The sequence below is a fragment of the Podarcis erhardii genome (assembly GCF_964252035.2).
Source record: "Podarcis erhardii genome assembly, chromosome: 3".
Taxonomy (NCBI): domain Eukaryota; kingdom Metazoa; phylum Chordata; class Lepidosauria; order Squamata; family Lacertidae; genus Podarcis; species Podarcis erhardii.
The window spans coordinates 76,907,660-76,927,517 of NC_138507.1; the positions used below are offsets into that span (position 1 = coordinate 76,907,660).

Below are 19,858 nucleotides of genomic sequence, written 5' to 3' on the forward strand. Positions count from 1 at the left end.
GATCACGGCTGCCCTCTCTTAAAATGCTTGGATGCACGGTTGTTATACGAGCCACAAAATTATAGATCATAATAATGTCTAAGATTGCAATATGTAATGATTTATATTCATTGTACAGTGGGGTCTTCAACAGAGGTTTGAGTGCCATGAAACAGAAAAGAGAAGCTTAATTGCCAGATATTTAGATATGAAACCTCTTCCTGTATGACAAGGTTTTAGAGAGGTGATATATACAATATTTCTTATTGCATATGTAGTATACTGTGTCTATGAATGTATGTTTAACTGCTTTTGATGTCTCATTTTTATTGTTTATGTGTAAGTTTGTATTATTAGAGTGAAATAACGCCGAAATGCATTGGCAGTTTGTATATGGTAAAACTTTAATAAAGCTCCATCATTGTCACCATACGTGTGCTTCTACCGCCGGATATTTCTTAGGTTCTGGAATAATAGGACCTGAGAGACTAGGGTTCAAATGCCCACTCAACCACGTGGCTCGCTGGGTGACATTTGGCCAGGCCCTGCCTCTCAGTCTAACCTACCTCACAGGGTTGTTGTGTGGATAAACTGGAGGGGCAAAAACCATGTACACCACCTGGAGCTCCTTGGAGAAAAAGAAGTGGGATATAAGTAAAATAAATAAATAGTCTGAAGGCACAGGATAGTGCTCTGTTTGCAGGTCTGTCCCATAAGCTGCCTGTGAACCACACGTACCTGTAAGGCACTCTGGGCTCTTTCAAGGAAGAACAGAGGATAAGTAAATATGAGGAGCCTTTCCCTCCATAATTTTAGCCCAGTTGCTCAGTTTTGAATGTTGTGACTGATGAGAAAAAGGCAGCTTCACTGGAGTAGAAAGCGCCCCATTCATAATTGTGCTTTACAGTTTGTATGAGGAGCAGTGTCTTACAAAATGGGGAATAAGACTCCCAGTCTTACTTAGTACTTAGTACTCTCCACATTTATTTAATTATTCCCTTGCTAGAGTGTGTTGTGCAGAGTGATCTACAACAAAGCCAATGGACACATTGGCGTCTTGAACCTCAGCCATTATGATTCATATAACAACTGTAGCTTCCAGATTCTCTCATGAATTGCCTGCTTTAAGTAACTTTAGCTGAGAATGCTTGACCCTGATGTAACCTTGTGAAAAATAAAGTTAATAAGTAAATGTAATGCACTTCATGCACCCACCAGACTATAAATGCTTCAGTTAAAAGCCAATGAATAAAGCAATAGATATTCTGGCTTTCAGATTCTACTATTTCAGTTTTGTTAGTCACAGATAACCAACCAGAGGCACCACTGCCTTAATAAGTTGGAAGAAAACCTTAAGTCACATTACAGACCTTGAATTCAAATGGGAACAGTATTGTGCAGTTTTATTGAGACCAACCAGAAATCGCACAACAGTGAGCTAGGTTATGGGTATCACAGAAATCTTCCTCAGGCTCAACATTAAAAATAGGTGGGGGAATACAGGAGCCAGAAGGAGAGAAGAAAAAGTTGTCACTGTTAGAAGGCACTGTTGAAACCTCATCTGCAGTAAATTGTAGACAAGGCCAAGAAAGCATTTTGTGAAACCCAAATGCTAGTTGACTACTATGTGATTTTTGGTGGGTCCTAATGAAGCTATTTCCATTTTGGGTCGTCCCCACCCCCAATTGACTGCACCACACCCAACACCAACTATGAAATCTGGTCTGATGTGTTCACCTGTGTTCACATGCCACACTAAGTTTGCCAATATTTTTCTATTCCTCAGCATATGTCCCTCAGACAGAAGGAAGCATCTTAAAGGGATCGTGTAGGCCTGTTTTGACCATGACTGGTTGGACTGGGGAGTTAATGCAGAAGCGACTTTGGGGTAGCAAAGCAATAGGCGTGTGGCTCATCCCGAGTAGGGAGGTGGATGAAACAGGTGGCAAATAATGCATTGTTGGTTTAGTTATTTGCATATGACCTCCAAGTTATGACATGTTATTCTTGTAACAACCCAGTTTGTTTCTTGGCCAAGCAGGAATTTTTGAACCTAGGTTTCCCTGGTCCAAGTCCAACTCCTCATCTGCTTCTCCACACTTTGGACTGTTCAGTCCTTTGAGAATTGTGAAGTCTAATTCGCAAACCTAAGCACTCGTGGCATGCGGAGCGCTAAAACGCAATTTAAAACAAGAAACTAAATATGATTAATGAAATGAAGCAAAATCTTCCATGTGTGCCAAAACAGTGTCACACAGTCTAACTGACAGTGCCAGTGAGCTTGAATTCTCTTGCCTAATTAACATGGCTTGGCTCGGGCAGGGCTTCCATTTTCTCCCATGCATCAGTGCCCACCGAAATATTCTATTTAAAGGCTACCCAAGGTCCTTGAAGTCCTTGGAAATGTAGATGTCAAAAACTTTCAGCAAAGTTCCCTTTTGAATATGCTGATGAAGATCAAACATGAATTAAGAGTGCAGGGCAATGTTAGGTATCTGGATTAGCTGGTTTTCCAGCACATCCCCACTGAAGGCTGATTATAGGGCTGCTGGGCTGACATGGCCAAAGAAAAGAAAAGAAAAGAAAAGAAAAGAAAAGGAAAAGAAAAGGAAAAGAAAGGAAAAGGAAAGGAAAGGAAAAGGAAAAGGAAAAGGAAAGGGAAGGGAAGGGGAAAGGGAAAGGGAAAGGGAAAGGGAAAGGGAAAGGGAAAGGGAAAGGGAAAGGGAAAGGGAAAGGGAAAGGGAAGGATTCTAAAGCCACAACTGACTACAGGAATCACACACAAAATCTGCAAGAGGCACACACAAAAACTGTGCTGATTCTTAACACCTCCCTTTGTATTGGCACACTTGAAATTAGACTCCTGGGGGGGCGGGATGGAACAGCAGTGATGAAGGGATCATCTGTGCCAGATTCTCATTCAGCCCATAATAACCTGAAGCATAAGACAATTAGGCTCCTGTGTCTTTAATAGCCATGCAGATGAGGGGGTTGTTACAGCTTCTTCACTGGGTTCAGCAAGTTTCATCCATCAAAACCACCTCTTCTTGGAGACTTACCATTTTTGCATTTGCCTCCCTGTTCAAGCCATAGCTTAAAATGTTCCTATCTAGCTGCTGGTTGCTCTAGAGCAGGATTTCCTAAATTTGGGTCTCCAGCTGTTTTTGGACTACAATTCCCGTCATCTCTGACCACTGGTCCTGTTAGCTAGGGATGATGGGAGTTGTAGTCCAATAACAGCTAAAGACCCAGGTATGGGAAACCCTGCTCTAGAGTTACTGCACTTCACTGAGCACCTGTAGCTTCACAAGGATGTACTCTTAGGCATCAAGATTAGGCACAAGCTTGATTTTGGTGTGAGGGGGTGACGCACAGAGATAACATCAGTATAGGATTTTCCTGCACCAGCAAAATTGATAGATGGCTGTGATACTATACATACTCATCCAAAATGTTTTCTGTGAATAGGCTTATTTGCACCTTGATAACCCCTTTTAATAATAATAATAATAAATAAATAAATCTTACATAATGAAAACAAATTCATCAAAAATCTTATTTAAAGCACGAATATTTCAAAATCTGAAATAACCCTTTCTATTAGAATATTATTATGCTTTGAACTACAAACAGAATGGGTTGGATCCAGAGGTTCCCTTCTGCAAGTGGACCGTCTCCTTCAGAGGAAGAAAGGCTTTTTCCAACTTAGAACAAGTTTCTAATGTGACAAAACAGGATTGAAAGTTTCCCTTAGTGCACAAGGTTTTGCACAATTTCAAGATGCTTGTGCCCAGTCTGTGTTGTGCAAAATCTTCTGACAGATCTTCCACAACAGTTTGCACCACTGCCAGAATTTCATTTACTGTTGTCTCCCTGGATCCAACCCAATTACATCCAGTATTTTGAACAATCAGTCATTATAAATTTGAGCAAAATAAATTCTGTCCCCTACCTGCACCCTTTTCAATCTGAAGTGCCAGTCTCGTGTTGGAATGGTCCACTCGTTTTGTGCTGGAAATAAACAGATACCTACAGTTTATCCCTGTCTTCTATTTCTATTCTGTACAAGTGATTGATTCCTGATCTGGCTTAATTTGTCCACATAAAATATTATTGTGCAGCGTTTCATTTGCACACAACCCAAATACTTCTAACATCAACCAACAGTGCTGGCTTTCTGTGCTGACTGAATTCCTTGTTCTTTCAGATGGCAGTTCCAGAAAGAGAGCCATTGTATGCAATGAACCATCAAAAACACTAGATCTCATACTGACCACAATTATGCTATTGACACCTGCATCTTCAAAATATTCCTTATAACTTAATGTGGGTAAGTTTGAAATAAATGTATTCCCAGCTTTCCACATTCAAACAATAAATATCTATCTGTTCCAAACAAACCATCTTTTAAAACACCCTCTGTATAAAGACACATCAATTCATGAAGGAAAAAGACATGGGCATTTTAAATGTGCTGCCAAGAAAACAGTACTGGATTATCCAGAGCTCTGTACTACTTTATAAACTTTTACACACACATATATAGAGGAGATGGTTAAAATGTTGGTATGGCCAATCTGAAGTTTCTGTCTATAAAGATTTGATAGTCTTGCTTCCCACATCATTGGAAATCCAATATATATAGGGTAGCTTTCCTGAAACAAAAGAGATACCACCATAAACCCATTAGAAACAGCATGTTTTTCCTCCTGGCAGATTCATCTGTGTTGGCCCAAAGAGTTTCACACAACTGCTTTGTAAAGTTTTAGAATAACACATGAGATAACCCTAGAACGTTGCTCTTATCTGCCTCTTTAACTAAGCATCACAAGCCCAGCCTTCTCAAAACTGTTTAAAATGACACAGCTATTGCAAAACCAAAGTACAGAGAAACTATTTCACTCCTAAAGTTGTGGAAATCAGAAGTAATTTAGCCAAGGGACATCCGCAAAGTCTATTTTGGACTTTAAAATCTCCACACAATTATGGCAGCTGAATTGCTGCAACTTGATAAAAGCTCCAAGAATCTGTACAGTATTAAAATTCTAATATCCTGTATCCCAGACTCAGCTGCACATTCACCCTTGGGCTTTCAGCTGTCAGCTAGGATCTCTTTTAAAAATGAACTTTTGAGACTACTGGGCAATGGGAGCTTTTCTCCAGTGGCTTCTTACTTAAAATTTTGTTCTTACCACTCAGCCAGGGTGATAATTAGCTCAGTAATTGAATTTCTTCCTGAGTGGCCTTATTCCTCACAAACCGAGTGCAGGTCCTCTGGAGCTTGCCCAGAGGAGCATGTGAAAATTGTGAGAGTCTCTTCAGCAGGGAGCTAACTAATTCTGAAAGACTCCGCTAAATTGTTAAAATGACTTCACTGCTTCCTCTTCCTCTTTAAATGCCCGTGAAGGCCGATCGGAAAAGGTTCAGCATGTATGTAATCACATCATTTTATCAGTATGTTTGTTTTCTTGTGGTGATACCGTGCATCCCGTTTTTATTTCACTAGCTAAAATGTAATTCTTGTTCCCCAAGGCTCATTTTAGGCCACTCCAAATAGATGAGAAGAAAGAAAAATCTAGTCCTATGTCAGATCAAAACTCAGATATTTAAGTCAACAGAATATGGGAGACAGTTGTGGTTATCTGGAGAGGAAAAGGGCAGCCGCATGCCTCACTTTGCAGAGGGCAGCCCTCTATTTCAGTGTCCAGTCCCAGTCCAGTTTAAAGATAACCCTAGGAAGAGAGTCCAGGGACCCTGAAGGTGCCCACCAGCAGCTAGAAGTTGCTCACTAGCACTTCTTCTCGATGGCTGGGGTGACTCACGTGACCTGCAGAGGCCAGAGTGTAGCAGGGAGAGAAGCAGTGCCTCAAAAGGGGCCCAGGCAAGAACCAGATGCCCAGGCCTTCAAATGCAGTACCTTTGGTTCACACAACAGGGGTGGCATTATCAGTATGGAGCCATGCCATTTGGCCTGTCAGAAGCTGTATGTCTCATATATTAAAGCTTCATGTTTAAATTATAGTACCTAGGTGGAGATAAATTTGAGAACAGACGTGGAGAAAAGAACAATTTGGGACGCTAGCAAAGCTGTCATGCGAGGTTTCCTAATTCAACAGAACTCTATAAAAAGGAAAAGACAAAATGAGAGGAAAGAAATTTTTTTAGGAAAAATGAGAGAAGGAGAAAAGAAATTGAGGTCCAAACCAAAGTCCCAAGAGATCTTGAGAGAGATAAAGTATTATCAGACGCAATACATGGAATTGATGAATCAAGAAATAGAATGGAAAATAAAGCAAATGAGACAAAAAACATTTGAATCTGCAGATAAATGTGGGAAACTTTTGTCATGGCAATTAAAAAAGAGGCAGAAACTGAATACTGTGACCAGCTTAGAGATGGAGGGAAAGACCATCCACAAACCCAATGAGATAAGTAATTGTTTTCAAAGCTTTTTTAGGAAATTATATGCACAAGGGCCAGTAAATGAACAGGAAATTGAAGAATTCCTTAGAAATTACGGATTACCAAAAATTTCAGAACAGAATAAAAGGATCTTGAATGAGAAAATAACAGAACAAGAGATAGAGGGTGCCATCCAGAATATGCAACTGGGAAAATCACCAGGACCAGACGGCTTGACCGCTAGTTACTACAAGAAGCTGAAGGATTGGTTAATACAACCTCTAAAGGAAGTTTGTAATGAAATTATGGAGGGGAAAAAGGCACCTGAATCGTGGAAAGAAGCTTTCATCTCACTTATACCGAAATCAGAGACTGAAAAAAACAAGGTTAAAAACTACCGCCCTATATCTTTACTCAATGTGGATTATAAAATTTTTGCAGACATTTTGGCAAAAAGATTGAAGCGAGTGTTACTAGGGGAGATTCATAAGGACCAAACTGGCTTTCTCCCAGGGAGATATATGTCAGACAATGTGAGGAACATTATCGATATTTTGGAGCTGTTAGAAGTTGACATTAATAGAAAGGCTGTTTTGATTTTTGTGGATGCGGAGAAAGCCTTTGATAACATTTGTTGGAGTTTTATGAAAAAGAATCTCCAAGGGATGGGGGTAGGCCAAGGTTTTGAAAACGGTATAGGTGCAATATATTCGGAACAAAAAGCAAAGTTAATTGTAAATAATGTGGTAACGGAAGAAATACCTATAGAAAAAGGTACACGACAGGGTTGCCCAATATCTCCTCTACTTTTTATATCTGTCCTGGAGGTTTTGTTAAATATGATTAGAAAGGACCAGTTGGTTAAAGGAGTTCAGGTCGGAGCCAGACATTATAAACTAAGAGCATTTGCAGATGACCTAGTTTTGACTTTACAACAGCCAGACATTAGTACCAAAAGAGTGTTGGAATTAATTGAAATATTTGGTCAAGTAGCAGGATTTAAATTGAACAAACAGAAAACAAAGGTTTTGGAGAAAAATTTAACAATGGAAGAAAGAGAGAGGTTTCAGAGTGAAACAGGTTTGGAAATAACGAAAAAAGTGAAATACCTGGGGGTAAATTTAACATCTAAGAATCTGAATTTATTTAAAGACAATTATGAAAAATGTTGGTCAGAAGTAAAGAAAGATTTAGAAACATATAGTACCTAGGTGACATCTAATTGTGTGGGCTCAGTGTCTGTAGAAACATCCGACTTGCATGCCTACTGTACAAAAGTAAGAGTTGTATCCATTGCTGTGCCAATTTTTGCTTCTTGCCTTGCCCACCACTTGCATGTAGCCCTGGCGTAACCTTTCAGACCCTTGAACTGAGAAAAGGTTTCCCTGTTGTAGCTGCTCAGTAAGGATTGCCATTGCCCTCTACTTCCCTGGATTTCTGAGTCATTGTGGTAGTAGCATGACACTTCTTTTGGCCATCACATGGTAAGATGTTAACCACGAAGAAGCATGGCAAAGGTTTTCATATTTCCATGGCTAGATGGTGCAGACAGTACAGATACCTGGCTTCCCATGTGGTTTCAGTGCTGAGCATACAAGAGTCAAGCATGGGGGCTTGGAAGGCCCAGGTGTGATCCCTGGAAGTTCCCCTGCCAGAAACCCTGGACAGCCACTGCTGCCAGATAGAGTAGACAATGCTGAGCAAAATGGTCCATTGGCCTGACTCAGTTTAAGGCAGCTTCCTATGTTGAATGTGTGCATCTGGCCAATGTACCATGTATCCATGCAATTCAGGAAGACAGAGCCGAAAGACAATCCAGGAAAGAGGTACTCTGAATTGGCCCCAAGGAGCGATCCACCTTGGCCACAGCAATTTTGCTCCACTTTGCTAACACAGGGAGGAAAGCAGGAAAACGGAACAAAACAAATGTCAACTTTGTGGAAAAAGGAGAAGTAAAAGGCTTCACGTCCACTTTTGCCTAAGAGTGCACCATTCTGAGTGTCTGTTTTCGAGATCATAATTACTGGGAGAATGTTTGGGGCATGCCTGAACAGCTGGAGGCCTGTTACAGTTTTCTCCTCAATATAGCGAGAAAGCTGGGACTGCGACACACGGAAAACTGGCAGCTCTATCCTAACCTCTTTAGAGACACTTAACTGATTTAGTTACACTATGCAGCAATTCACTGGAGACCCCCCAGAGCAAACACAAGCTGTGCCATTCCCCAAAATAGAAACTGACAGATGCTTTTTGAAAGGACAGACTAGAAACAGGAAGGAAGGAGAGAAGCAAGAAAGAGGCTTGAAAAGGAAGAGTGCAAGATTCCTGGTGGCAGCTCCACAGCTGAGAGGCATCACACTCACGATGCAGAGCTTGGGCAGCAGCCTACTGTTCTGTGGGGTTCAGCAAACCCGTAAGAAAGAAAGAAATCACCTTATTGCACTGCTGAATCTGTTACTTTTAGAAGAGACAAAATAATAAAAGGCATAATTCTACCGCTACTGTTCTGTTCAGGGGTTTTTTTGCAAGCCGGGGAAAGGTCAGGTTTTGAACATACAGCCGAAGCTTTCAAGTGTCCACACATTAAATGAGATTTACTGCCATTTCCTTTTCACTCCTCCTACCTATAGGATGTAATAATTTGAGCAGCTGTAAAAATAAGGGGGAAAGAGCAGCCTCCATACTGGGGAAGGGAAGGAACACATGCTAACGTGGGACTCTTGGATTCAAGGCTGATGCTGTTTTTTAAGGGAACAAAGAAGTGTTCAGAGTTTGGTTTATATAGTGGCCACTTACTAAGAGGCAAGACAGATGGAACAATTCAGTAGGTACCACAATGAGACTTTGTTTCCTTTTGATGTGTGATGTATGTTTACAGAAGACACCTTCTTTCTCTTGCCTCTTTTCCGCAGTCACTCCCTTACTTTACCTATTTTATCAGTCGGTTTTAGACTGTGAGCCTGTGGGCGTGGATTTATATTTTAATTTTTTTATAGTGTGGTACTTAGTCATCTAAGGAGCTTTGTAAATAAAAATATGATGGCAGTGCTTATAGCAGGCAAAACTCACAGTATCACAGTGAAGATCAGCAGCCCAAACCTGTTTAAGTTGGCTTGATCTTCCATGGTACCAACAGCCAATTTAACACTCTGTGCTAGTTAAATGGGGAACAGCCATAGAGCTTCCCATTGCTCATAATGAAAGTCTCTTCATATAAGGCCAATTCATATATAGGTGGTGTGAGAGCTACCTCTGTGTGGCAGCTTCCCGCTTCACTCTGGCAATACAGGCAGAAAACATGAATGTGTGTGAAAAGATAATTACTCCGCATATGAAGTACCGTATTTTTCACTCCATAAGACGCACCTTTTCCCTCCTAAAAAGTAAGGGGAAATGTGTGTGCATCTTATGGAGCTAATGCAGGGGGGAGGCAGGCGGGAAAAGCCCCCAAGAGCTGCACAGAAGCTCTGCACGACTCTTGCGGGCTTTTCCCCAGGACCGTGTCAGTCCCTTCTCCCTCCTCGTAGAAAAGCCCGCAGGAGCCGCGCGCTTCTTAAAGGGTGCGCGGCACCTGCGGGCTTTTGCAGGAGGTGGAGAATACTCCCAGAGCTTGTTGGGGCTGGGGAACCCAGGCTTCCCCCGCCAGCCCCAACAAGCTCCTGAGCAGCTCTGGGGTAGCCCGCGAAGCCTCCGCAGGGCAGTGGGATGAAGGCTCCCCGCTGCCCTGCGGAGGCTTCGCGGGCTACCCCAGAAGCCAGAACAGCTAGGGAGAGCGCTCCGCAGCACTCCCTCTAGCTGTTTTCGCTTTTGCCTTAGTGGCGCAAAGCCTCCGCTGGGCAGCGGGAAGCCTTCATCCCGCTGCCCTGAGGAGGCTTCACGCGGCTCTGCCCCTTCCCCCACCTCCCGCAAAAGCCAGGGATAGCCGAGCGCGTGGCTCTTGCGGGAGGAGGGGGAAGTGACAGAGCGAGACTCTCTCACTTCCCCCACCTCCCACAAAAGCCCCCAAGAGCCGCGCTCCCTTTAAAGAGCCATGCAGAGTGTGGGGGCTTTTCCCCGAGGAGGGAGAAGGGCAGCCCATCAGTGATGGGTTATTCTTCTCCCTCCTCGGGGAAAACCCCCCAAGAGCAACACACACACTCCATGCGGCTTGTGAAAGGGAGTGCTGAGCAGAGCCTGGGATGCATACAGGCTCTGCTCAGAGCTCCCTTTAAATAATTTTTTTCCCCTTGAATCCCCCCTCTAAAAACTAGGTGCGCCTTATGGTCAGATGCACCTTATGGAGCGAAAAATATGGTAATCCCCAGGACTCAGCCCTAGTCTATATGCAGTGGCGTAGCGTGGGGGGTGCAGGGGGTGCCGGTCGCACCGGGCGCAACATCTGGGGGTTAGGGATAGGGTTAGGGTTAGGGGGCGCAAATCCAGGGTTAGGGGGCAAATTACTTGCCTTGCCCCGGGTGCTGACAACCCACGCTACGCCACTGTCTATATGTTACCCTTGTCACATTGTCCTGCTAAAGATACTTTCTCAGTAACAAGTTTGCTTCCCCCTCCCCTCCCCCAAAATTTTCTGCTCAGCTTCCCCCACCCAAGTTTAACTAGTTAGATGCAGTCTTTTATAGCTGAAAACAGTGACATTTAGGTTTTTCTTGAAAATGTTGAACCAAAATTGAATTTGACATGTAATTTTGCCAGTGTCAAAGTGATAGCAGGTGATGATCATGTCCCAAAGCAACGTCTGAGGAACTGTGAGGAAGCAATATGTTCATCTTCAAGAAAGCACTAGGAACATAGATATTTATAAATAGTTCCCAGATGTAATCCTGCAAATGGGGGGTACATGCAGGAGAATGTTCTTCACTCCCAGAGAACTGAAACAGGAATCTGAGCCAAGATGTAGCCATCAATGGGAAGAAGACAGAAGTACGTGAAATCTAGCAAAACGGCCATGACTGTGAAACATTTCTTACTATGGTGCTCCATACCCTGAGTCCATGTTCAGTAAGGGTGGAGGCTCTCACTGCCTTGAAAAGCCAACATCTCCTCTGCTCCCAGTTTCAATTCCTGAGGAAAACACTGCCTAGTTACAACACCAGCCAGCACTTACTGGATTAAGCACGATCCTATAACAGTGTTGCCTGTGAAAGCCCCCCAATACAATACATTTGTTCCAGCTCATTGGACTGAAGACTGACATTGGGCTTTTATTAAACTATAGGGAAAGGTAAAGGTACCCCTGACCGTTAGGTCCAGTCGCGGACGACTCTGGGGTTGCGGTACTCATCTTGTTCTATAGGCCAAGGGAGCCAGCGTTTGTCCACAGACAGGCTGCTTCTGGCAAAACCAGAGCAGCACACAGAAATGCCATTTACCTACCTGCCGGAGCGGTACCTATTTATCCACTTGCACTCTGATGTGCTTTTGAACTGCTAGCTTGGCAGGAGCAGGGACCGAGCAACAGGAGCTCACCCTGTCGCGGGGATTCAATCCGCCGACCTTCTGATCGGCAAGCCCAAGAGGCTCTGTGGTTTAGACCACAGCGCCATCTGTGTCTTTATTAAACTATAGTACTCACCCAATAAAGTGACAAAACAGCTCAATAAGGTCAGGCTGGAACCTAGGAATAATCTACCATGGGACAGAAACATAAAACAAAGAGGGGGGGGGACCACACTACTGGCTGTCTCCTTCAACTCCACTCCAACATATCATCAAGGATCTAAAGCCTATCCTGGACAATGATATGTCATTCCTTACAAGTTTTGGGCATGAAGCATGGACTTATTTACACGCTGACCCATAAATAAAACAGGTAAATACTAGCAATGACAACAGCAAACAAACAAACAAACCTATGAGAGAGAGTGGGAACAGAAGAATCAGACCCTGCAACAAATTAATTTGCCAACTCTGCCCCCATCAATACTTCAGCAATGCTGATAAATGACCCAACATCTGCCCAGACATTAAAGGCTCATTCACTTGCACAGTCTCCAACAGGATAGAAATGTAATTCCCTTTAGCTTTCTATGTAGGACAAACAGCTTTGTCTCCATCTCCTGCTCCCACAAAAAAACCCCACACCCCTCACCCCGGGAGAAGACTCATGGATCATCTACACCAGTTCATTCAGCAGTGTCCTGTTGTTGAAATTAAATTGTGTCTTGCACCATGAGCATTACATTTGCTACATGGGGGTCATCTACTGATCTAGGTACCCATCTCAGGACACTTATTCCAAGAGCAAGAGTCTATTCAAAGAATGGGCACTGTGTTCTTCTGTGCCACATGGAAAGAAGCAGAGGACTTTGGCTGAGCTTTGGATTGACAGTGCTGAGCAGGAACTAAAAGTGACAGAAAAGAGGAGGAACAGACAAGCCTCACTCATCGCCACACATCTCTTTTCTAGTAGCTTGCAGAATATGGCTGCTTCACATATATGGCCTCCATATCCTGTCCCTCACACAGCAAGCTGGATCGTGGCCATTTTTACATATGCTGTAGAGCAGCATATTGTGGCGAAGAAAAGTGGCTAAACAAGTCTGGAAATGATTAAATAACAAAGAACAATTTAATAGGAAATATAAAAAGCTGACATCAAAGCAGATGTAAAAGAGAAAATTCTTTAACAGCATGTGGATAAAAATAAATTAAGGAAACAAAAGGAATAGCTAGATGAAAATAGAAGCCAAGAACAAACTGAGGGCAGGGGAGTGGGGCTCATGTTAAATGCACAAGAAGGAAGAAAGCAAGAATCCAGTTAGATCAGTCAAGGGACTGTGCTGAGAAATTAATGACAGATCACAACATTTTCCCACTCGGGGATGATTTCATCACCAACAAGGGACCAACATTGGGTGTATTTCTTGGGCACAATGTATTTGCTGTTGGTTCATTTTGCAAGGACTGCAACATTTAGAAAATAAGCCTAAATTTAAAATGCAGGTGTTCTGCAAGGAAAACAAGTGATTCTATCTCCAAGCAAATTCAGTGACAGTTATGGGTGCTTGGACACCCATAACTGGGTGGTCTAAGATGGCAGATTTGTGGTTCTATGTCTACTCCTAAAATGTTGCATTTGCTTGCAAAGTGTGGCTTGGCTCACTTTTTGAAATCATCAGAAACCATTTCTTTTCAGGTATTTTCTGAGATGGAAAATTCCAGTCTTCTTCATACGATCTGGCACACTATGCTCTATCTCAGGCATAGGCAAACTCCGGCCCTCCAGATGTTTGGGATTACAATTCCCATCATCCCTGACCACTGGTCCTGTTAGCTAGGGATGATAGGAATTGTAGTCCCAAACATCTGGACGGCCGGAGTTTGCCTATGCCTGCTCTATCTGCATGCATTGGGAGGACAGAGATTGATTCTGTGTTTTGAAGAAAGCAGATAGATGAGATCACTATCTTCCCAACTTTATCATTCTATGATGTTGCTGAATAAAGATTATCATTAATCCTGGAAAGGTTATAGATAATGTTTTAAAGTCCATAATTCACCAACCTAGCATGGCAAAGTATCGCATTTATTGCTAAATACTCTGTGGAGTATCAGACTGGGAACTGATTCTTCCTTCAGGCTTCAAGTGGATTTGATATGAGGGGTTCCTCACCACATCTCTCTTTGCTTTTATTTTTACCATAAAGCAAGCATGGAGGCTCTTCCATCTCAGTCCTCATTGGGTTGGGGTTTTTTTGGGGGGGGGGTTGCCCCCTTAAGTTTCCCCCCTAAATATTTGTTACATCTCTGCAAAGCTTTGGATTTCGACAATCCTTCCCACTTGTATGTGAGTGGTGCTGTTGTGGCGATGAAAAAGTTGGTACTCAGAGGATGCATCTGTTCTTTGTATACAGTGCGATCACATCTTACATGCATCTTGCTTAACACAGATGCAGTTTTATGCTTTTGACTGCAGCCTCTGGGGGACAGACCTCTCAAGTGGGGAACCAGGGTGAAAGGCTCTGAAGGAATATCCGAGTGGAGTGGAGACCTCCTGATCTGTATTTGGAAGGTGGGAGAGAAGCAGTGCCCTGCAGTGAGCTTTAAGAGCTACCAAAGGGGGAAGAGAGAGGCAGTTTTCTATGGCCCTGGCTGGACTGGAGGGCAGCAATCCCAGGGAGTCTGAGGTTCTGGCCTATACACCATTTTGCATGCATGCACTCTGCCCAGAACTTAACCCTTGCCTAAGATGCCATCTCACTCTCTAGGGTTGAATAGTTGCTCCCTGTTGTGTTAAAAATTATTGGCACTGAACAATAGATTCTGAAACTCTTTCCTGAAAAAAATCAAGAATTGTCTCAAGTAAATACACAACTTGTACAACTCACTTTAGCCTTTCCCCTACCCATTCATAGCCACAGACGTAAAATTGCTTCTGTTCCCTAAAACCACAAAAACCAAACACTTGTTATTGTTCTTATTAGGTGGACATTTGAGGAATAGGAGGTGGAGAAAAACAGACCCTGCTGGTATCTTCAGAGTTTGGGGATATCACAGCGCTTGCAGCTCACTGGGAAGAGAGGAGGAGAGAGAAGGCTCTGGAGATCTGACCTGACTTATCCTGGTTATGTAACTAGAATCTTGATTCTTTCTTTCTGTCTCAAGCTGCCAGGAATGAATATGTGGGGCAATGATTCTTTACGCTGGAGCAGGAAGCAATTCAAAATGAATGACTTGTTCTTGTAGGCTGTGATTGACATTATGTCCACACGTGCGTGTACATGTGATCAACTGAAATCATTGCAGGCACAGAATGCAAGCCATCAGGAATGTCTCTTGAATAAATCCCTTGACATGAGGGCTGCCATCCAATTAAATATATCTTAATTAATTGAATAAGTTTTGATGGATTAATTAATTTACTGAACTTGCATAAATCTGCACGTGGATTCTGAAAATGAAAGAATTCTCTTTGGATTAAGGTGATGCGTGAATATGTCAGAGTATGAAAGACCCGTACAAATGCCTCTCCTTAGATGGCACCCACCATTGGGGATTATATAGGTACGTAAATTAAAAATAACATAAAAGGTTTATTCAAAATTAATAAATCTGGCCAATCAACTAAACCCTGCAACCCTGCTTAAAATGGGAGTTTGCAGAAAACGACAGCCCTCCTCTTGCGCAACTTGCATTCATTTCACACAAGATGTTTCCATATGGCATGCATATGTGTAGCAAGCATTTTTATAGTATACCTTTCATGAGGAAGGAAGGAAGGAAGGAAGGAAGGAAGGAAGGATGAAAAGCAAGAAAAATAAAAGCGCTTCTGTTTATTGCCACCTTGATCCTATTGCTAGGATTTTTCTGAAGGCACACAGTGGCGTTTGCCAGTGTACCTATAGCGACATGGCATGCTTAGCAAGTGGGCCACAACTATTCTACTATGTGTTCCAGCTATAATACCATTAGAAAGGCTACCAGCACATATTAGGGGCATAGAACTGAGTTTATGTTGATGGCTTTGTGGCATGTGAAATGCACTTGGAATATAGGCAGCAGAGTGGTTGCAAGTTGCATGTTGCCCAAAAGTGTGTGTAACAAAATTCTGAAGCTGTTTTTCTTATTAGAAAAAGAAAAACTACTCTCTTGGGGCCCCCCAAAAAATTAAAGGGGAAAAAAACTGGATGTACATTTCCACAATATAAGATAAAAAACAAAAAAAAAAATAAAACCTACATACATCAACAGTGTTTTGTGTTGTGTAGGCTTCTATGGGCCCCGCCTGCTAATCTGCTCCCCAAAATATCACTGGTTTGCTCATTTTTATATATAGGGTACCTACATTCTGCATGGACTTTTCAACAATTACTTTGATAAAGTGCATATTTTGTTATGTGCAAATGGCTTTACATACCTATTAGGTCGATAAATTACCATATAGCATATATTCAAGACAAAAAACAGTGACAAATTGTTGTTGACAAAGGACAGCTGGACATATAAAGGGCCCTATTACCTTTAGTAGCTTAGGGCCTCATCAAACCTAAATCTAGCCCTGGGTGCCATCCCATTTCCATTCCCTCCTTGCTGCTTAATAATAATTTTGTTATTTGTACCCTGCCTATCTGACTTCAATTCTATGGCTCCCTACCACCCTGGCTGGGCTTCAGAAAGGTGTTGCAAATATGTACTTGGAATCCTGGGGCTGGGGAGAACAGCAGTGGGGAGTAAGAGAGATGCTGCAACCTGCTGCCCCTACTGCCCCCCCCCAAAAAGTGAGAAAATGACTGGAAAATCACCCCCCTACCACACCCCCCTGATGCTGACATTGCTTTTCAGCAAAGAAGTAAACTGTCAGGGTTTCCTTACACATGACTGCATGTAATGTGTAGTTTGGCTCTAACAGACTCAGCCTTAAAGGTGAGAGCTTTGCTGCCCACCCAGCACCACTTATCTGACAGAACATTAACTGGCTAACATAAATTGTATTAATCCATTTTGACTTCTGCTGCCCAAAGGCCAAAATGATTTAGTTTCTAACTGCGGCTGCTGAATCAATAGCTGTTGACATTTGAGGCAGTTATGATTTACTCCCGTAGTTTTTTGGGGGTTTTTTTGCACTCTATGCCCAGTAAATGGGTTGTGACAACTCCACTCTGATGATTGTTTAAATACATTTATTTTCCAAAATGACTAACATTCTACCAAACAGCCACTGGTGCAACATACCCGGGAACAGTAGCAAAATAAGCAGAGCCATCTTCAAGGTCCACAGAAAAGCTGTGGGAACTGTTAGGCATAGAAGGAAAGTTTTCGAAAGCTCTAAAAACATTTAATAATAAAGTAAACAGATGTATAACACTTTGCCTTACTTGTAATTCCTTTCCCAGAACTTCACTGGTCTGGCGTATGATGTGAGAAAAATGACACTCCCGAGAAATGGACTCAGCGGAGTAGAAAAGATTGCAGTGGCCAGAGTCTGAAAGAAGAGCATTGCCGAATCTGAAAATTTCAAGTTAAGGTAACACAGATGAAGTCGCTGCCTTTTATGCTGTCCTTCGGGCACTTTCTGACCTATTTATCTTACTAACTTTCTCCACAAAGAGGCAGAAGCAAGGAAGTCTCACAGAAAGGATGAGAGTCACCATCATTCAAACTTACCTGACTTAGTTGTGTGTCTATCATTTGTCCCCAGTGAATGTTATGCTATGGACAAGATTACTGGCATTTATCCAAACTTTCAGTGTCCCTGAGCTTCGAATGCCAATTGGAAGAACGTTTTAGCTGAAGCTAAGCCCTTTTAGGTCTGACTGAGTTCAATGATAGAGCTCTAAATATATGCATAACTGCCTCATTGAAATCAACAGTACTTTGAAGTGTTTTTCTTTTTCTTTTTACTTTGGCTACAGAGTCAGTGTGGTGCAGTGTTGGCGAGGTCCTGAGAGACCCGGGTTCAAATTCTCACTTGGCCATGAAGCTCCCTTGTGCCTAACCTCTCAGCCTAACCTACCTCAAACAGTTGTGGGAATTAAATGAGGAGAGGAAGAACCTTGAAATCTTTGTATTAAAAGATGGAATATAAATGCAATAAATAAAAAATAAATGAATAATAGGTTGGGCTATTTGTCACTTGAATTAATTCAGGGTCCTGTGTTGAAATGTGTCTAACATTTCTTCTTAATCTGTCATATATGAGCAACTTCTACTGTCATAAATAACTAATATGCTAATGATTTCTTTTTTTTTTATCCGTCTGTCTCAGCAGTGTGCTTTTGGGGGTGAAGCCAAACTGTTGGAAGGTTACATACAGTGCCTGCAGAGACTGATATGGGAGAGACATGTTTTCTGGGTAATTGAAGTAATAATCACATTTCAGCTTTTCTCCTAAGGCCTAATTAATCAAACGTTTGATGTTATCTGCCGTTTTAGTAAATACTTATTAAGTATATATCTGCAACTCCTTAAATTTATTGAGAGGATTCTATATAATGATGTCTGTGCCTATTAGTGATTATGTGAGATGAGCTGCCCTCAGAGCCTCTCAAACCCAATGGAGAGGATATGGGGATGAAGGAAGTGTCAACAAAGTTCAGTTGCCATAATATTGTGGACTCGTGATTCATACTGGCTTGGAAGGACAGAAAGTCATCACTGTGGAGTACGTGCAAGGAGCAAGAAAGGTAGAGAAACCAAAGAAGAGGGGTCGAGGAAGCCTCCTAAAGACTACTTCAAAATCAAAAGCATTACAAAAATATCTATGCACACTTCAAAGGCAATGGAGGCACTCAATCCATGCATATATTCCTCTATAATAAACAGGGAGAAAAAACGTAAGAGGTCTCATGCCAATAAGCAAATGAATGACCTTGGGAAAAAGAAGGCCTACACCAGGCATAGGCAAACTCGGCCCTCCAGATGTTTTGAGACTACAATTCCCATCATCCCTGACCACTGGCCCTGTTAGCTAGGGATGATGGGAGTTGTAGTCCCAAAACATCTGGAGGGCCGAGTTTGCCTATGCCTGGCCTACATCTTTAAGACCAGCAGGACCCCAGCAATAATCCAGCAAACAGACTTTCACGACTTCACCACAAAAATGTAACATTCATCATAATAACAACAACAATTATTGCTAATCTGATCTCTGTAGTTCAGTCACTTTCTCTATTCCTAATTAATGACATAGAGGCAGTGCCACTAGTAGGGCTTCCATTTCTGAAAAGGTTGTATCAGAGTGATGAGATTAGCAGAGATTCCCAGAGAGTCTGGGAAAGTCTAAGAGTCACTGTCCAATTTCCTTATCTGTCCGAGAGCCAACAATAAATTTTAGCCATTCTTGCCTACATACTAGAGTGCCTTCTGAAGCAAAACAGACTTTAAGTTACACACCTCACCGAAGAAGTATTAATGTCACAAGCAATAATGAAATACATTTCTCAACTCATTGCTTTTTCTTATTTTTATCCGTTTAATAATTTATATCCCACTTTTCAAAGTATTGTTCAAAGGATCTTTTTTAATATTGCATTTTCTCCCTGTGGGAATATCCATACTTTTTTTTTCAAAAGTTTAACATAAAAAAATATACTTTTCTTAATATAAATTGCCCTGCTTTCCTTAACCCTCTGAATGCAGAACAAAATAGCAGGTACACTAAAAAGGATATGAGGTATTGCAAAGAGCTGAGCAAATACATGGAATGAAGAGCCCCAAGCAATCTGCCAAGGAGCAATATAGGTCAGAATGAACTGCAACTTTTGCAGGAGATCCCACAGCTGAAAGCAAAAGAGTCAGAAAAGTTATGACAGCGTATGTGAAAAGCACTTTTTAAAAAAAGAAAGAAAGAAAGCATTTTACCATATATATCCTATACAACACGCAATCTCCACGTACCTATATTACAATTATACTACCTCTTGGATTGTTGGTATTCAGTTCATATAGAAAGTGAAGTGGAATTTTTATTTTAACACAATATTTACTTAATCAATCAATCAATCAATATTATTATTAATTACCTGCCCTTCACCCCAAG

The 19,858-nt window shown here is 42.0% G+C and overlaps 1 protein-coding gene across 1 annotated transcript in view; it reads right to left on the minus strand.

Annotated features, from left to right (window-relative positions):
* Positions 1-19,858, minus strand: part of PCNX2 (pecanex 2) — a 118,779-nt gene that overhangs the window by 25,719 nt on the left and 73,202 nt on the right. Inside the window, exons 22-24 of the mRNA XM_081855915.1 lie at positions 19,488-19,598; positions 17,196-17,323; positions 3,932-3,990 (exon numbers count right to left, since the gene is read on the minus strand). Of these exons, the coding sequence (XP_081712041.1) occupies positions 3,932-3,990; positions 17,196-17,323; positions 19,488-19,598 (298 nt within the window). The remainder of the gene's footprint in view (positions 1-3,931; positions 3,991-17,195; positions 17,324-19,487; positions 19,599-19,858) is intronic.